Source organism: Thunnus thynnus, chromosome 16 (genome assembly GCF_963924715.1).
Source record: "Thunnus thynnus chromosome 16, fThuThy2.1, whole genome shotgun sequence".
In the NCBI taxonomy this organism is placed as follows: Eukaryota; Metazoa; Chordata; class Actinopteri; order Scombriformes; family Scombridae; genus Thunnus; species Thunnus thynnus.
The window spans coordinates 4,478,349-4,490,556 of NC_089532.1; the positions used below are offsets into that span (position 1 = coordinate 4,478,349).

At 39.6% G+C, this 12,208-nt stretch overlaps 1 protein-coding gene across 1 annotated transcript; it reads right to left on the bottom strand.

The window, feature by feature from the left end:
* Positions 1 to 1,252: 1,252 nt before the first annotated feature.
* On the bottom strand, positions 1,253 to 12,039 carry hhipl2 (HHIP-like 2). The gene is made up of 9 exons (XM_067614812.1): positions 11,454 to 12,039; positions 10,035 to 10,687; positions 7,741 to 7,884; positions 6,988 to 7,319; positions 6,708 to 6,834; positions 5,630 to 5,775; positions 5,461 to 5,542; positions 3,419 to 3,501; positions 1,253 to 2,267 (listed from the first exon to the last, which is right to left on the bottom strand). The coding sequence occupies exons 1-9, from the start codon at positions 11,811 to 11,813 to the stop codon at positions 1,639 to 1,641; spliced, it is 2,556 nt and encodes an 851-aa protein (XP_067470913.1). The 5' UTR covers positions 11,814 to 12,039; the 3' UTR covers positions 1,253 to 1,638.
* Between the last annotated feature and the right edge of the window lie 169 nt (positions 12,040 to 12,208).

The following is a 12,208-nucleotide window of genomic DNA, read 5'->3' on the forward strand; positions in this document are numbered from 1 at the left end:
AAGTCAATTTCAGATGATACAATAATGTGATACATGGTCAAAAGTTGATATTTCAATTCTGTGATTAAAAGCAAATATGATAGGCAACATGCATTTTTACCTAAATGTTTCACTTATTTCCATGTTGGGCAACTCAGTGCATGTCCACATTATTGTAAGGAATTCCACTAAAATGACAGAAAACTGAAACCTGCAAATATCCCGTTTAAAAAGGGTCATCATGTTGCGTGTCACCTCACATGTCAGGAAAGTGCCCCGTTGAAAAGTGCCGTGGTTCTTACACTTCAAAGTGTCGTCCCTGTAGCGGAGCAGCCACGGTTAATAACAAACAGAGCTAATAGGAGCTGTTGCACAACAGGAAAGAGCCTCTTCCAAATGTCTGTCGGGCCTTTTCACTGTCTCAAAATAGGTACTTTGGAGGAAACATTAGTGGATTTTTTGTTGAAACAACAGTCACAAGTCCAGGAAGCAAAGCTGTGTAGCGCCACTATGTCATCTAAATTGGTGATGTTTAAGCACAAATGTATAATTACTGTTTGTAGGTCTGTAATTTTGGGGGGGTCCTGTGATTTGAAGAACCTCAACATACATGACATCATACAAAGGACACACAGTAGAGTTACCTACAAATCTACACTCACCATCACTTAAACTGGTTCTCATGCTTCTTATCCAGTTCAATCAGTGTAATTTCTTTGTTGTACTGATTCTGCAGAGGTAGCAGTTTTGGTGGGTGAGGTGTTGGATGTGGAGGTTAATGAGTACTTGGGACCCTTTGAATATGGACGGGCCTCTGAAGTTTCCAAGGCGACATTACTTTAGTTATCCAGAGGAGTGTAAAGAAACAGAAAACACTCTTAAGCCTTGGTTTTAAAACAGGCCTTGGTTGAAATATTCATAACTTGTAACAGTTGTGGGGACAGTATTAGCAACAAACTGTAGTTAAAGTATTGCAGTAAAAGTAGTGGTTTGGTCCCTCTGACTGATATGTTATTATATATGACATCATTCGGTTATTAATACTGAAGCATCAGTGTTAGAGCAGCATGTTACTGTTGTAGCTGCTGGAGGTGGAGCTAGTTTCAATTACTTTATATACAGTTAGCTAGTTCAGTCCAGTGGTTCCCAACCTAGGGGTCGGGCCCCTCCAAAGGGTCACCAGATAAGTGGTTTCAGTTATGATCAATGGTGCAGAGTGAAATCAAAGAGGGCTTCTAAGACACACACACACACACACTTTCTAATGTTTATTTTGAACACTTGCATGTGCTGTAAAATTAGAGCAATTTTACAACAACGTGCTTCAGTAAGTTAGAAGTTTGTTTCTGTTTGCTGATCATTTCCACTTCAAAGCTATTTGATATGTTATAAAAAACAGACAGAGCGATGATTAACTTGGACCGATGATTTTATGACAGTGAAAAATAAAAAGCAGAGGAAACTGTGTCATTACATGTATAATTGCCTGCAACAGCCGTGTGCTTCTTACATATATACAGTAGATATGAAGCTATTTCCAGTCTTTGTGTGAAGTTAAGCTAACCGGCTTCTGGTGACTCTTAACCAGTGATTCTTTCACAAACAAACATAAACAAAATAAATGTGAATAATGACTCAGTCATAATAAAAAATAATGTTTCAAAGTGCTTCGGCAGTGCCTCCTGGGTTGCTTGTTACCTGAGTTTGGTTTCTCGTTGTGCTGCTTCTTTTCTTCAAGTTTGTCTCGGTTTTATTCATGAAAGTATGATTTTCATTCACAGGTTTTTTCGACTTTATGCTGTTCTTCTCATGTTCGATCCGTTTCAGTGACACTTTCCTCCGATGAATCTTTTTCTTTGTGGTGACTGTGTTGTCTTTCAGGTTGTTTGGAGCTTCTAAAGTGTTACATTGTAAATCAGCTGTGTCCGTGTGATTGCAGTTTAGTGTTACTTTGTCCCTGACAGGTTTTATCGCAGTGATCTTCTTTCTTTTTCTTCCTTTTCTTTCTTCTCCTTCCTTCGATTTCTGTCCTAAAGTATTGTTCTTCATTAGACCATCAGCCACCTGCTTTTTCAGCACTTTGTTTTTCTTCTGAGTTCTTAACTTCTTTCTCTTCCTCACTTTCTTATCAGGTGATTTCCATTTCAGTGTCAAAGCGGTGCTCGTCATCGTCGCGCCGACTGCAGTCGTCGGTTTGGTCTCGCTGCTCGTCACAGGTGGTTTGGTGGTCAGTTTGAATTTTCTTGGCGGCGGTCTCGTAGGTTTTTCTTTTGTGTCCAGCACAGTCACTGAAATGGCACACATGTCAGTAAGTACCCATTTTCACTTGTTTACTTGTTCAACTCTGCAGCCACATACAGTATGTTGCATTTTAAAAAGGCTGAAATAAGATTAAGTTTGGCTCTGAAAACAGGCCAAAATGTTTGAAATGTTTTCCTTCTTTGTCTCTTTCTATTTTAAACATATTTGATCTAAAAATGGAAGACTGCTTTTTATAGTTTTATATACAACCTCAATTCAATTGTACAATTTGGCAGCACATGGACATGAAATGAGTAAAAAAAGCAGCTTCTCCTCAGGACAAGGCTATTAAAGACTAAAGAGTGACAGTAAGCAATTTTTTGGCTTGACATAAGGAGACAGTCCTCCCAAGAAAAACGACACAACAGGTCGTAATGTCAGTCGCCAAAAACGACCTATAGTTGAGTAAACAGACGCCATCTAGCGGAAGTTGGGTGGTTGATTAGATCCTAACTTCCAAAAAGTGGACTTAGTGGACTCTGCTGCAAGAGACCGCAGTTTGCTTCTCCTTTCCAACCGTGAGTTGACAGTTTTTTAAAAACTGTCAAAAAAACCCCTACAATTATCATGGTGTTTCCCGTTGCCATGACAACGAAGGTTGCCTAACTTTAAGGAAGTAGTAACTTTAACACACACCACGTTTCAAGTGATCATTTTAACCTAAACCATGATTTTTCCCCAACCAAGTGTTTTTTTGTGCCTAAACCCAACCAGACCTTAACCACAGCGTTGTCACATCATGAAATATCTGATTTGTCAAATGATGTTGTCCTACCGATTACTGCTGATAGAGGCGCCTGATTAAAAAACACTCCTGTGGGTCAAACGACCTATGTGGTTGTTTAATTTTGAGGACTTGTTGGCTAAAAGTGTTTTTTTGATGTAATTCTAAAACATCAATTTAATTGACTTGATAATATGTTGTTTATATTTAGTGCACCTTGATTGAACCAAAACTATTTTCCCTCTAAAAGATGAACATGAAGATATTTCAATTTTAGGTACAATCTCAGTGGCTCAAGCCCAGTCAAAGAAAATATCCCTTTCAAAAAGATTTTCACAAAGCATATGTGCACCGTGAAAATAAATTAAGATATAAGAAGTGATAAAAACGCAAAGGTAAACTGAAGTGACTTACATTCCTTTGGCACAAAAGGAATCTTCTTCCCCTTCACTTTGACCGGCAGCGGCTTCTGCTTACATTTCCCCGGAGGAGCTCTCCTGCAGGAGAAGAGAGGAGGATGAAAGAGTTCATATCAGGTAATGTTAAGCAACAACAACCCTTTCCAAAGATAAAACATGATACAGCTTAATGCGGATTTTAAACAGTCAAGAAATTTGCCTTGAAAGCCCTTGAAAAATTACAATCAGTTGTCCTGAAAAGTTGATTTATGTTACTTAATTTTGTGATGACATAGCAGCATCAGGATTTCATGACTTGAGAGGATCATGAGACCACTTTGATGAATGACATAAGCTCTGTCATGAGTTACCGCAGAACACGCTAGTTAAGAGATCTTGTATTTAGTCATTGAAAATATCTTCAATTTTATATTCCAAAGAAATTGGCCCACAAATAAACGTCTCCCACGTGTTTGGTACTTAAAACCAGATGAACTACTTTTAAAGCATTTTACGCAGATTAACCTTGTGTGGTCTTTGCCGGCTGTTTGTTGTATAATTTCAAAAAAAGAAATGCATCACTGAACAAAATTAATATTCTTTTCTACATTTGTGAAGAACTCACACAATAGTTTTACACACAGTAGGGAATCAAGATTCCCCCAGATGTTTTCATCAGCTACGGTTGGGGACAAAATGAGCTTTTACAACTTGTAAATATATTTAGATGTTAGAAATAAGATGCAGTAAGCTTGAAAGAAGAAACATAATGATCTATCAAAAGGTTTCAAACTGTATTAAATGATTAGTCTGGTGATTTTCTATATATTTCTTATTATCAACAAATCTCATGTTCAGAGCCAAACCAACAATGAACTGATCTACTATCTATCCAAAGCCTGATTTAGCCTCCATTATTGTCCAAAAACTATTAAAAACACATCAGTGAGCCACACTGCTGAACTTGTATGACATGTTCCTACAAAGAGTTTTTGGCACATCACTTTGTTTAGAGACTGCTCTAAAAACTACTAACAGTGATCACATTTTCAGCCTCAAGAAAGAGGTTCTTTGTACAGCAGCCACCACTGAGGATGAGCAAGTTGTTGACTTTGTACTACATTATAAAGTTCTTAAAGAGCAATTCTCGGGAGACTGAAAACATGCAGCGGTATGGCTCATTGACGTGTTTTCAGCTGTTTTTGAACAACAACAGGGCTCTATGGCAATGAGCAATAAGATATATCAGGCTTTGGATACACACACAATACTTGTAAGAAGGATCAGTTCATCAGTTGTTGGTTTGGCTCTACACATGAGATTTGTTGACAATAACAAAAATATAGAAAATCACCAGCCTTATCCTTTAAAGGCAGTTTTTAACACTGCTCAGATCCTAACCTTTAAAGTATATCCATATGTTTTGTTATGTTAAAAATGTGTAATAGCAAGCTGTGGCTGCGACTGAGTCTTGACTGGCTTGAAAGACTACAGGATGATCTATTTTATGTTCTAGGAGGGGGTAGTGGAAGAGGAGCACTTGTTTTTATCCCCTGTGCAGCCTTTACAGGTGGAGATGCTCCTTTTGGTCAAATTCGCTCCAGGGATCTACGATAATGTGATCAAACTCATTGTGTTATTTGGAAAAAAAAAAGGGAATCTGTTTTTTAATCATTGCTCCAAGCAGGTATGTTTTTCCCACATGTAAGGTGCAAATTTAGGCAGAACAGAACAGAACAAGATAACTTTTATTTAATATTTCATGTAGGAGTCCTTGGTAATTATATATTACTCATGTAGAGATTACATCTGTTCATAACTACTAAAAGAGCAAAAGAAGCTGTTTTCAAGACTATTTTAACAGTTATATTACAAGATGCACAGTAGCCATGTTGGCAGTTAAGTTAATGATGACATGATGGGGAAATAAAAGCCTTAAGAAAACAAAATTCACACATGTACTACTTGATAGATGATGTGAATGGTTTTTCCCAGTTGACTGCAGGTTTTATAATCACACCACACATGGTTTATGATAAGCTGTGACTGATACTCTACCTGGATGGGTCCATGAATTTGAAAACTGTTCCAAAAGGTGACCCAGCACTCGGGTACGTAGTGGCCAGAAAGTACAGTTCCCCTAAAAAAAAAAAACAGAAACAATAATCTGATCAGCATCGTGTTGGAATCCAGTGCGACACACTTTGTGAATCTGATCGAATGTTACCTGCTTCGTCTTCAGCGAATGAGATGATAAACTTGTGGTGATGATTGATGAGTCCAGGAAAAGAGCACGTCTTTGTTTCTCCCATACACACACTCCTCTCTTTCCAGTTTCCTGTTGTCTTATCCTCCTCTAAAGCCATAATTTGCCTGCAAGATCGACAGGAATGTAAAAGCCTCTGAAACAGCACTTAGACCATTATGAGATGCTAAAACAAGACTACAACTAACTAAGACCTTATGGTGTATAAACCCAACACATATATTCACACATATATATATACACACATATTCAGTAGCAGAAAAAACTCTTGGATGTATAGATGTATAGATCTTGCCAAGGAGGAACCTTCTTCACTTTAAATATTGAAGAAAAAGGTAAAACATTTTGTGAAATACACTCATTTGCTTTCTTGCCAAGAGTTAGATGAAAAGATTGATACCACTCCCATGTTTGTACGCAAACAAAAATCTTGTTCTATATCTTGTGTACAAAAACTGAAGAATTGCGGTTTTCTGGAGGGGGGTTATGCAACAGACTATTTCTTGGCCTGGAGACATGCAACCAGCAAAGACTCCAGGAAGTTTTCCCTTTTTGTTACTGATATACCGATTTATTAATGAGGATGGGTGGTAAAGACTTGCAAGTACATGTAGTGCCATTCTTTCCTTCCCCCAGATTGTTGATTTGAGTTCTACGACATTCTCAAGTCAAGGCCTGAGTCTATAAACACAATCTAAATGTAGGAAACCAAATTAATTCAAGTCGGAAACAAGAGCCTGAACAAATCTTACATCTGAAGCAAAACAACATGTGAAAACAGTGTGTTAAAATATCAGTGCATCAATATCAGAACCATCAGAACCAAAGCCAAATTTTAAGCAATTGTGAATCAATCAGTTTGGGGACTTGAATTAATTCACAATACACAGATTTTTTTAATCAATTCAAAAATATACGACAACAGAACAAACAAGCTGAGAAAACAAGTCTGTTTTTCCTTCACTCCTAAAGAAGCTGACAGAGATTTTCACCCAACAGTTTGCAGCGAACTGTTTGGCTCAGATCGATGCAATCTTACCCATTCATAAAGTCGCCAAAAATGTACAGGCCGTTCAGATTGGGTGATTCACATCCTCTGTACACATATCCCCCTGTCACAGACTTCCCAACATGGTGGCTGTATGCAAATATAGGGAGGATGTCATCTGTCGTGGTGGAGAAAGAGGCACTGAATTTAACGAAGCAGATTAAAAACGGCAAAATGTGGCAGAACAGACAGGTGGTGATTGGAAAGACACAGAAAATAGCTCTTTAGTTTTATTTTCAGGGAAAGTTAACTTGTACTTTAAAATACTCACTCAAGGATGAGTTGTGGCACAGTTTCAAATCATAGCACTCAAATCCTTCTTTGGCTCTCCATCCGTAGTTTCCTCCCTTCACAATGATGTCAATCTCCTCATAGCGGTTTTGACCAACATCTCCACAGAATATCCGGCCTCTGCCGTAGCGACTGACCGGGTCTCCGCGATCCACAGAGCATCGCCACATGTTTCTGACGCCGTACGCAAACACCTCTGGTCGGGCGTCTGGGTCCCCAATGAATGGATTATCAGGGGGGATCCTGTACTGCCTCCCACTAGAGTCACTTCCATCCACATCGATGCGGAGGACTTTCCCCAAGAGAGCACTCCTGTGTAGGAGAAAAACAGGACGTAGTACCTTTTGAGAGGCCTTCAGGTGGAACATCTTTAGAGATGAAACGTTTCGTCGATCGTCAGACTGAATATTTTGATAATTAATTAATCATTTCAGTAATTTTTCAAGCAAAAATTATGAAAAAATGTTACACATTGTCAGGTTCCAACATCCCAAATGACAGGATTTGCTGCTTTTTTTCTCAAATATGATAATTAACTGAATATTTTTGGGTTTTTGACCTTTGGTTGGACAAAATAAGACATTTGAAGATGTTACCTCGGTCACCTGGAAGTTTTTTCACTTTTTTTGACATTTCACAGACCAAACAGTTCATTAAAATATAACTGCCAGATTAATCGATAATGATAATTGCAGCTCTGAACATCTTTCTCTTAAACCTTGAAGCACCTTACTTGTTTTGTGCATTGCCGTACTTCCCAAATGGATCCCCTGCTTTCCCACCGTCTCCAGTGAAGATGTACAAATATCCATCCAGACCAAACAGCACCTGGCCTCCGTTGTGGTTCGCAGCAGGCTCCTCAATCTCTAAAATGACCCTGATTATAAAAAAATGATGTAGTTCAGTGCAATTACACACAGTTCTGGTAATATTTTGGTTTTTCAGACACAATATCTGATTGCTATGATTCTACACCCACAGGGCATCTTTCATCCAGACTTTACCTCTTTATACCTGATGCTTTAGTGAATGTCACTCATTCCATATCCAGTAATTATTTGTTGTGCAGAAAGAAGTGATAAGTGAGCAGGCCTCGGGCATTACAGGGTCGGTTCACCCAAAATACAGAAAACTGATTTTATCACATCTCTTGTGCTGTCTAGCCACACAGATAGTTTAAGTTTGTTTTTTTTGCCCATGTTTTGAGATAATCAGATTTTTTGCTGCCACACCAATACAATGGAGGTGAATAGCGAATTCTGCAGCATTGAAAAATTACATTTAAAAGAATTCAGCTGCGATGTGTCTTTCCAGAAACACAAGTTCGGGATGCTCTGGAAAACCCAGAGACCTCATTATGAGCAGTTGGAACTACTTTCTATCTAAGAAAATTATCCAGCGTAATGGAGGCATACTGTTTGGAAAGAGATGTTGCTGTAACTTAGATGAACTGGCCCTTTAAGTGAAAAAGCAGCAGTTGCAGAGGGCCCCTCAGCCACTGAGGCCCCCAAACAAACTGAAAATGTAAATTCTCTTTGGATTCTTCTGTTAAATTTAAGTTCCTGAAATCCAGTTTTGTACTCTGAGCACTGGCGTCCCACATGAACACACTGTTATCTACCAAAGTTAGACCAGTTTTTGATTTCATGTTTAAGATTTCTGTATGTTTTTTTCTGTGCTTTTCTCACCGGTTTGAAGTGGGCGTGGCTCCACTGATGTCACATACTTCCATGTACCAATCAAAATTTTAATCAAAATCTCTTCACGGTTGGTGGATTGTTTGTTTATGTTGCCAGTACCGTCAATCAAATCTAATCAAACCCAACAAGACAGTCCTCATAAAGCAGAAACCAACTACAGCTTGCAGCCACTTAGCTTAGCTTAGCATTGAAACTAGAAACAGGGGGAAACCATTAATTTGTCTATTAATTATGTCTTATTTCTTGAAAAGGAGCAACACAATTATTGTGGGTGTCTTTCATGAACGTCCCATGTTGTTTTTTTTCTATATTATTTATTTGTTCTCTGTGCAATGCGGTTGTGTTTTTAAGATTTAATCCCATTCTTATATATTTTATCCACACTTTTATTAATGTTCCCTTTCATAACTATGTCTATGTTTTGGTTTTAAGATTTTTTGTTTTTAAAGCACTGTGTGGACTGGCACTCGGCCACATCTCTGAACTGCTCATCCCCTTATTCCACCTCCAGACCCCTCAGATCTGCTGCTCTCCATTCCAGTTAAAAACCAAAGGTGATCGAGCATTCTCAGTTGTTGGTCCTAAATTTTGGAATAGTTTGCCAGTAACAATTAGTTCTTCCCCCTCCATTGTTGTCTTTAAAACCTGTCTAAAGACCCGTCTCTCCTCATTAGCCTCATAATTATCTTCATGGCATGACGTCTGCCCACAATCTGGTTTTTATTTATTTGTATTTCACTTGTTGTTTGCGCAATGCTGTTAATGTTGTACTTTTGTCTGATTTTCTATCTTATTTATGATTTAGTTATGACTGTGGTTTTGTTTGATTGTAACATCAATCAAACTACCCCATAATTTTAATCTCTCCGTAGAGACTTTAGTTGATGTTGGTTGTTTTTAAATGTGTTCTATAAATTGACTTGACTTTCATTGTCTGCTGATGTGTTAGATTTTTTGCTCACACTGCAAAACAATTTCCCTCTGGAATAATAAAGTTAACCAAACAAGAGGGTCAAACATCACTTTTTGGAATTTGTTTTGAATTACATTTTTTTTTTCTTTTTTTTTGCTTTGAGTCATTTTAATTGTCAAGTGACAACATAACTGTAACAAAGAAGAAAGAAAGAAATAAGACATTTTAATTGTGTTCAGGGCCCCAGAAAGTCTTGGGCCAACCTTGAAGTGACGTACTGTACTATGCACAGAACATGTTAATGCAGGCTTTGGTGCAATTACACCTCAGGGGTAAATGTCAATATAGTCATTATATAGTGTTTGAAAGAGTAGATGAGGACATATACATCGTCAAAGCCACTTCTTTACATACCTCTCTGAGTAAGGATCAGCCATGTTCATGTCGAGGGCAGACACCTTCATCTCACTGACTCTGACCTTCTCTGGCTCACTGTAGATCTGGATGGAGTAGTAGATGAAGAAGCGTCCATTGTCCTGGTACTTTGGGTGGAAGGCCATGCCCAGGAAGCCCCTCTCATCCCCCAGCCAAGGTGTGTTGAGCACCTCCCCGGTCATGTCCAGGAAGGGCTGCTCCAGCCGGCTGCCATCAGGCAGGTAAACCCACACAAAGCCCATCTGCTCTGCGATGAACATCCTGTGTGTGTCATCGCTGCTGTGCAGCATCAACACAGGGTTCCTGAGATGGTTGGCCACTTCAGTCAGGCACAGCTGGAGACACCCTTTGGGGTCCTCCACCACCCGCCCCAGGTTGCTGGAGAGGTCAGTGCTCTTCAGAACATTGGGGTAGCAGTAGTCCTGGTCGGACAGGTCGATCATGCTGCAGAATGTATACATGTCCCGCTCACAGGTGTCCTGCAGCAGCTGGTTCTCAGTTAAATATTTAACCACATGGCGACATTTGCCATGAAACTCAGAGCAGAAGCCAGAGCAAAGGCCAGGTATCTCTCTGACAGGTGTGTACGGATCCTCAGCATCAAAGAGGTGGGCGGCATACGGAGAGCACTCCTGGATGGGACAAACAGGAGACATTTTAGGGCAGGGGCAAGGGTGAAAATTAAAGGGTCACTCTAAACAGAGGATCTTTAGTGATCAGACTCTGACATTATAATAAAGCATGGTGTCCCATTATAGGAAACAGGCAGGTTTAAAAAGAAGCGTCCCCTGCCCTCCCCTATGCACGCCACTGTCATAGGAATGTGGAAACATAGCAATGTAAAGCTAATGCCAAGGTGTTGGGCTCAGAAACATGTCTATGTCTATTGGTTGCTTGCAGTGTTGGCGATGAAGGAATTTATGCTTATTCCTCTCTTACAATCACAAAACACTCTAATTAGAGCGTCACTTATAGTAAAAAAAAACAGTTATTTTATTCATTCAACTATTTCAATCAAAAAACTTTGCTAATTAAAATTTGTAATAAATTATACCACAAACAGGAGCACTTATGTATAGTAATGTTCATCCCATTAGTGATACTTAAACTATGATCTGTTTACAAATGTGAGACCAACCATTAATTTAACATTGTTCCATTAGATAAAACTAAAATAAGTCCAAAAGTTGGGGAGTTGCATGATGCATTTGGTTTAAGATGGTGAATCACAGACAAACTGAAGCTATAATTATTAGACAAGACTTCTACAGAGGTGAAGAGACCTCAGTAATTATCAGCCAAGGTTTAAATTTGTGAAATAACTGTGCTGTGCCAGAAACATTTATAGCCACTCATAGTAGCGCCCCTAAACAACAACCACAGCAGAAAAATATTTACCTGGCACATGACTTCCTTCAACATGTCTTCACAAAGCTCATTCCCCGCCGCGTCCAAATGGTCCATAATGTCCCAGTATCTCTCTGCAATCTGATTGTCCGTGTTCTGGTCGCAACAGCCAAACTGCTCATACTGCGTGCAAAACTCCAGGTGCCACAGAGGTTTAAAAGGTGGCTCGAAGTCCAGGCACTGAGGATGAGCTGATACTAGCTGAACCGGGACGAGCAGCATCACTGATATAATCAGGATGAACTCGGGAAAGCTCGGGGTCTTTGTGGATGAACCCGGTCCTGCAGCCACGCGTAAAAACGCGGCACCGGCTCCGCTTGGATGGAGCGCAGCATCCCGCTTTCTTGTCATTCTTGCCGTCTGCCCCCGAAAGAGTTCAGCTGTTTGTTCTCTTTTATGTATGTCCCACAGTGCGCGCGTGCACGTGAACGCTCAAGAGGGTGCGTCACCACAGTGAGTCCCTGCCTCATTTGCCCTCCATGTCTCGCCACCTGACTCCAAGCCAAAAAAAAAAAAACACTCTTCTTACTCTTCGTCATATGTAGTGGTTTTCTTAACTGCAGCGGAATTGGCACAAGGATGCACACAATTAACTCAGAACATTTTAAGCACACACACGGACACACGCAAGTTTGCACACTCAAGTTTGCGCAGCTATCCTTGTTAGGACATTGCATTGACTTCCATTCATTGTGGACAGCCTAACCCAAACCCTAACCTTAATATAACCCCAAACTAATCTGAAT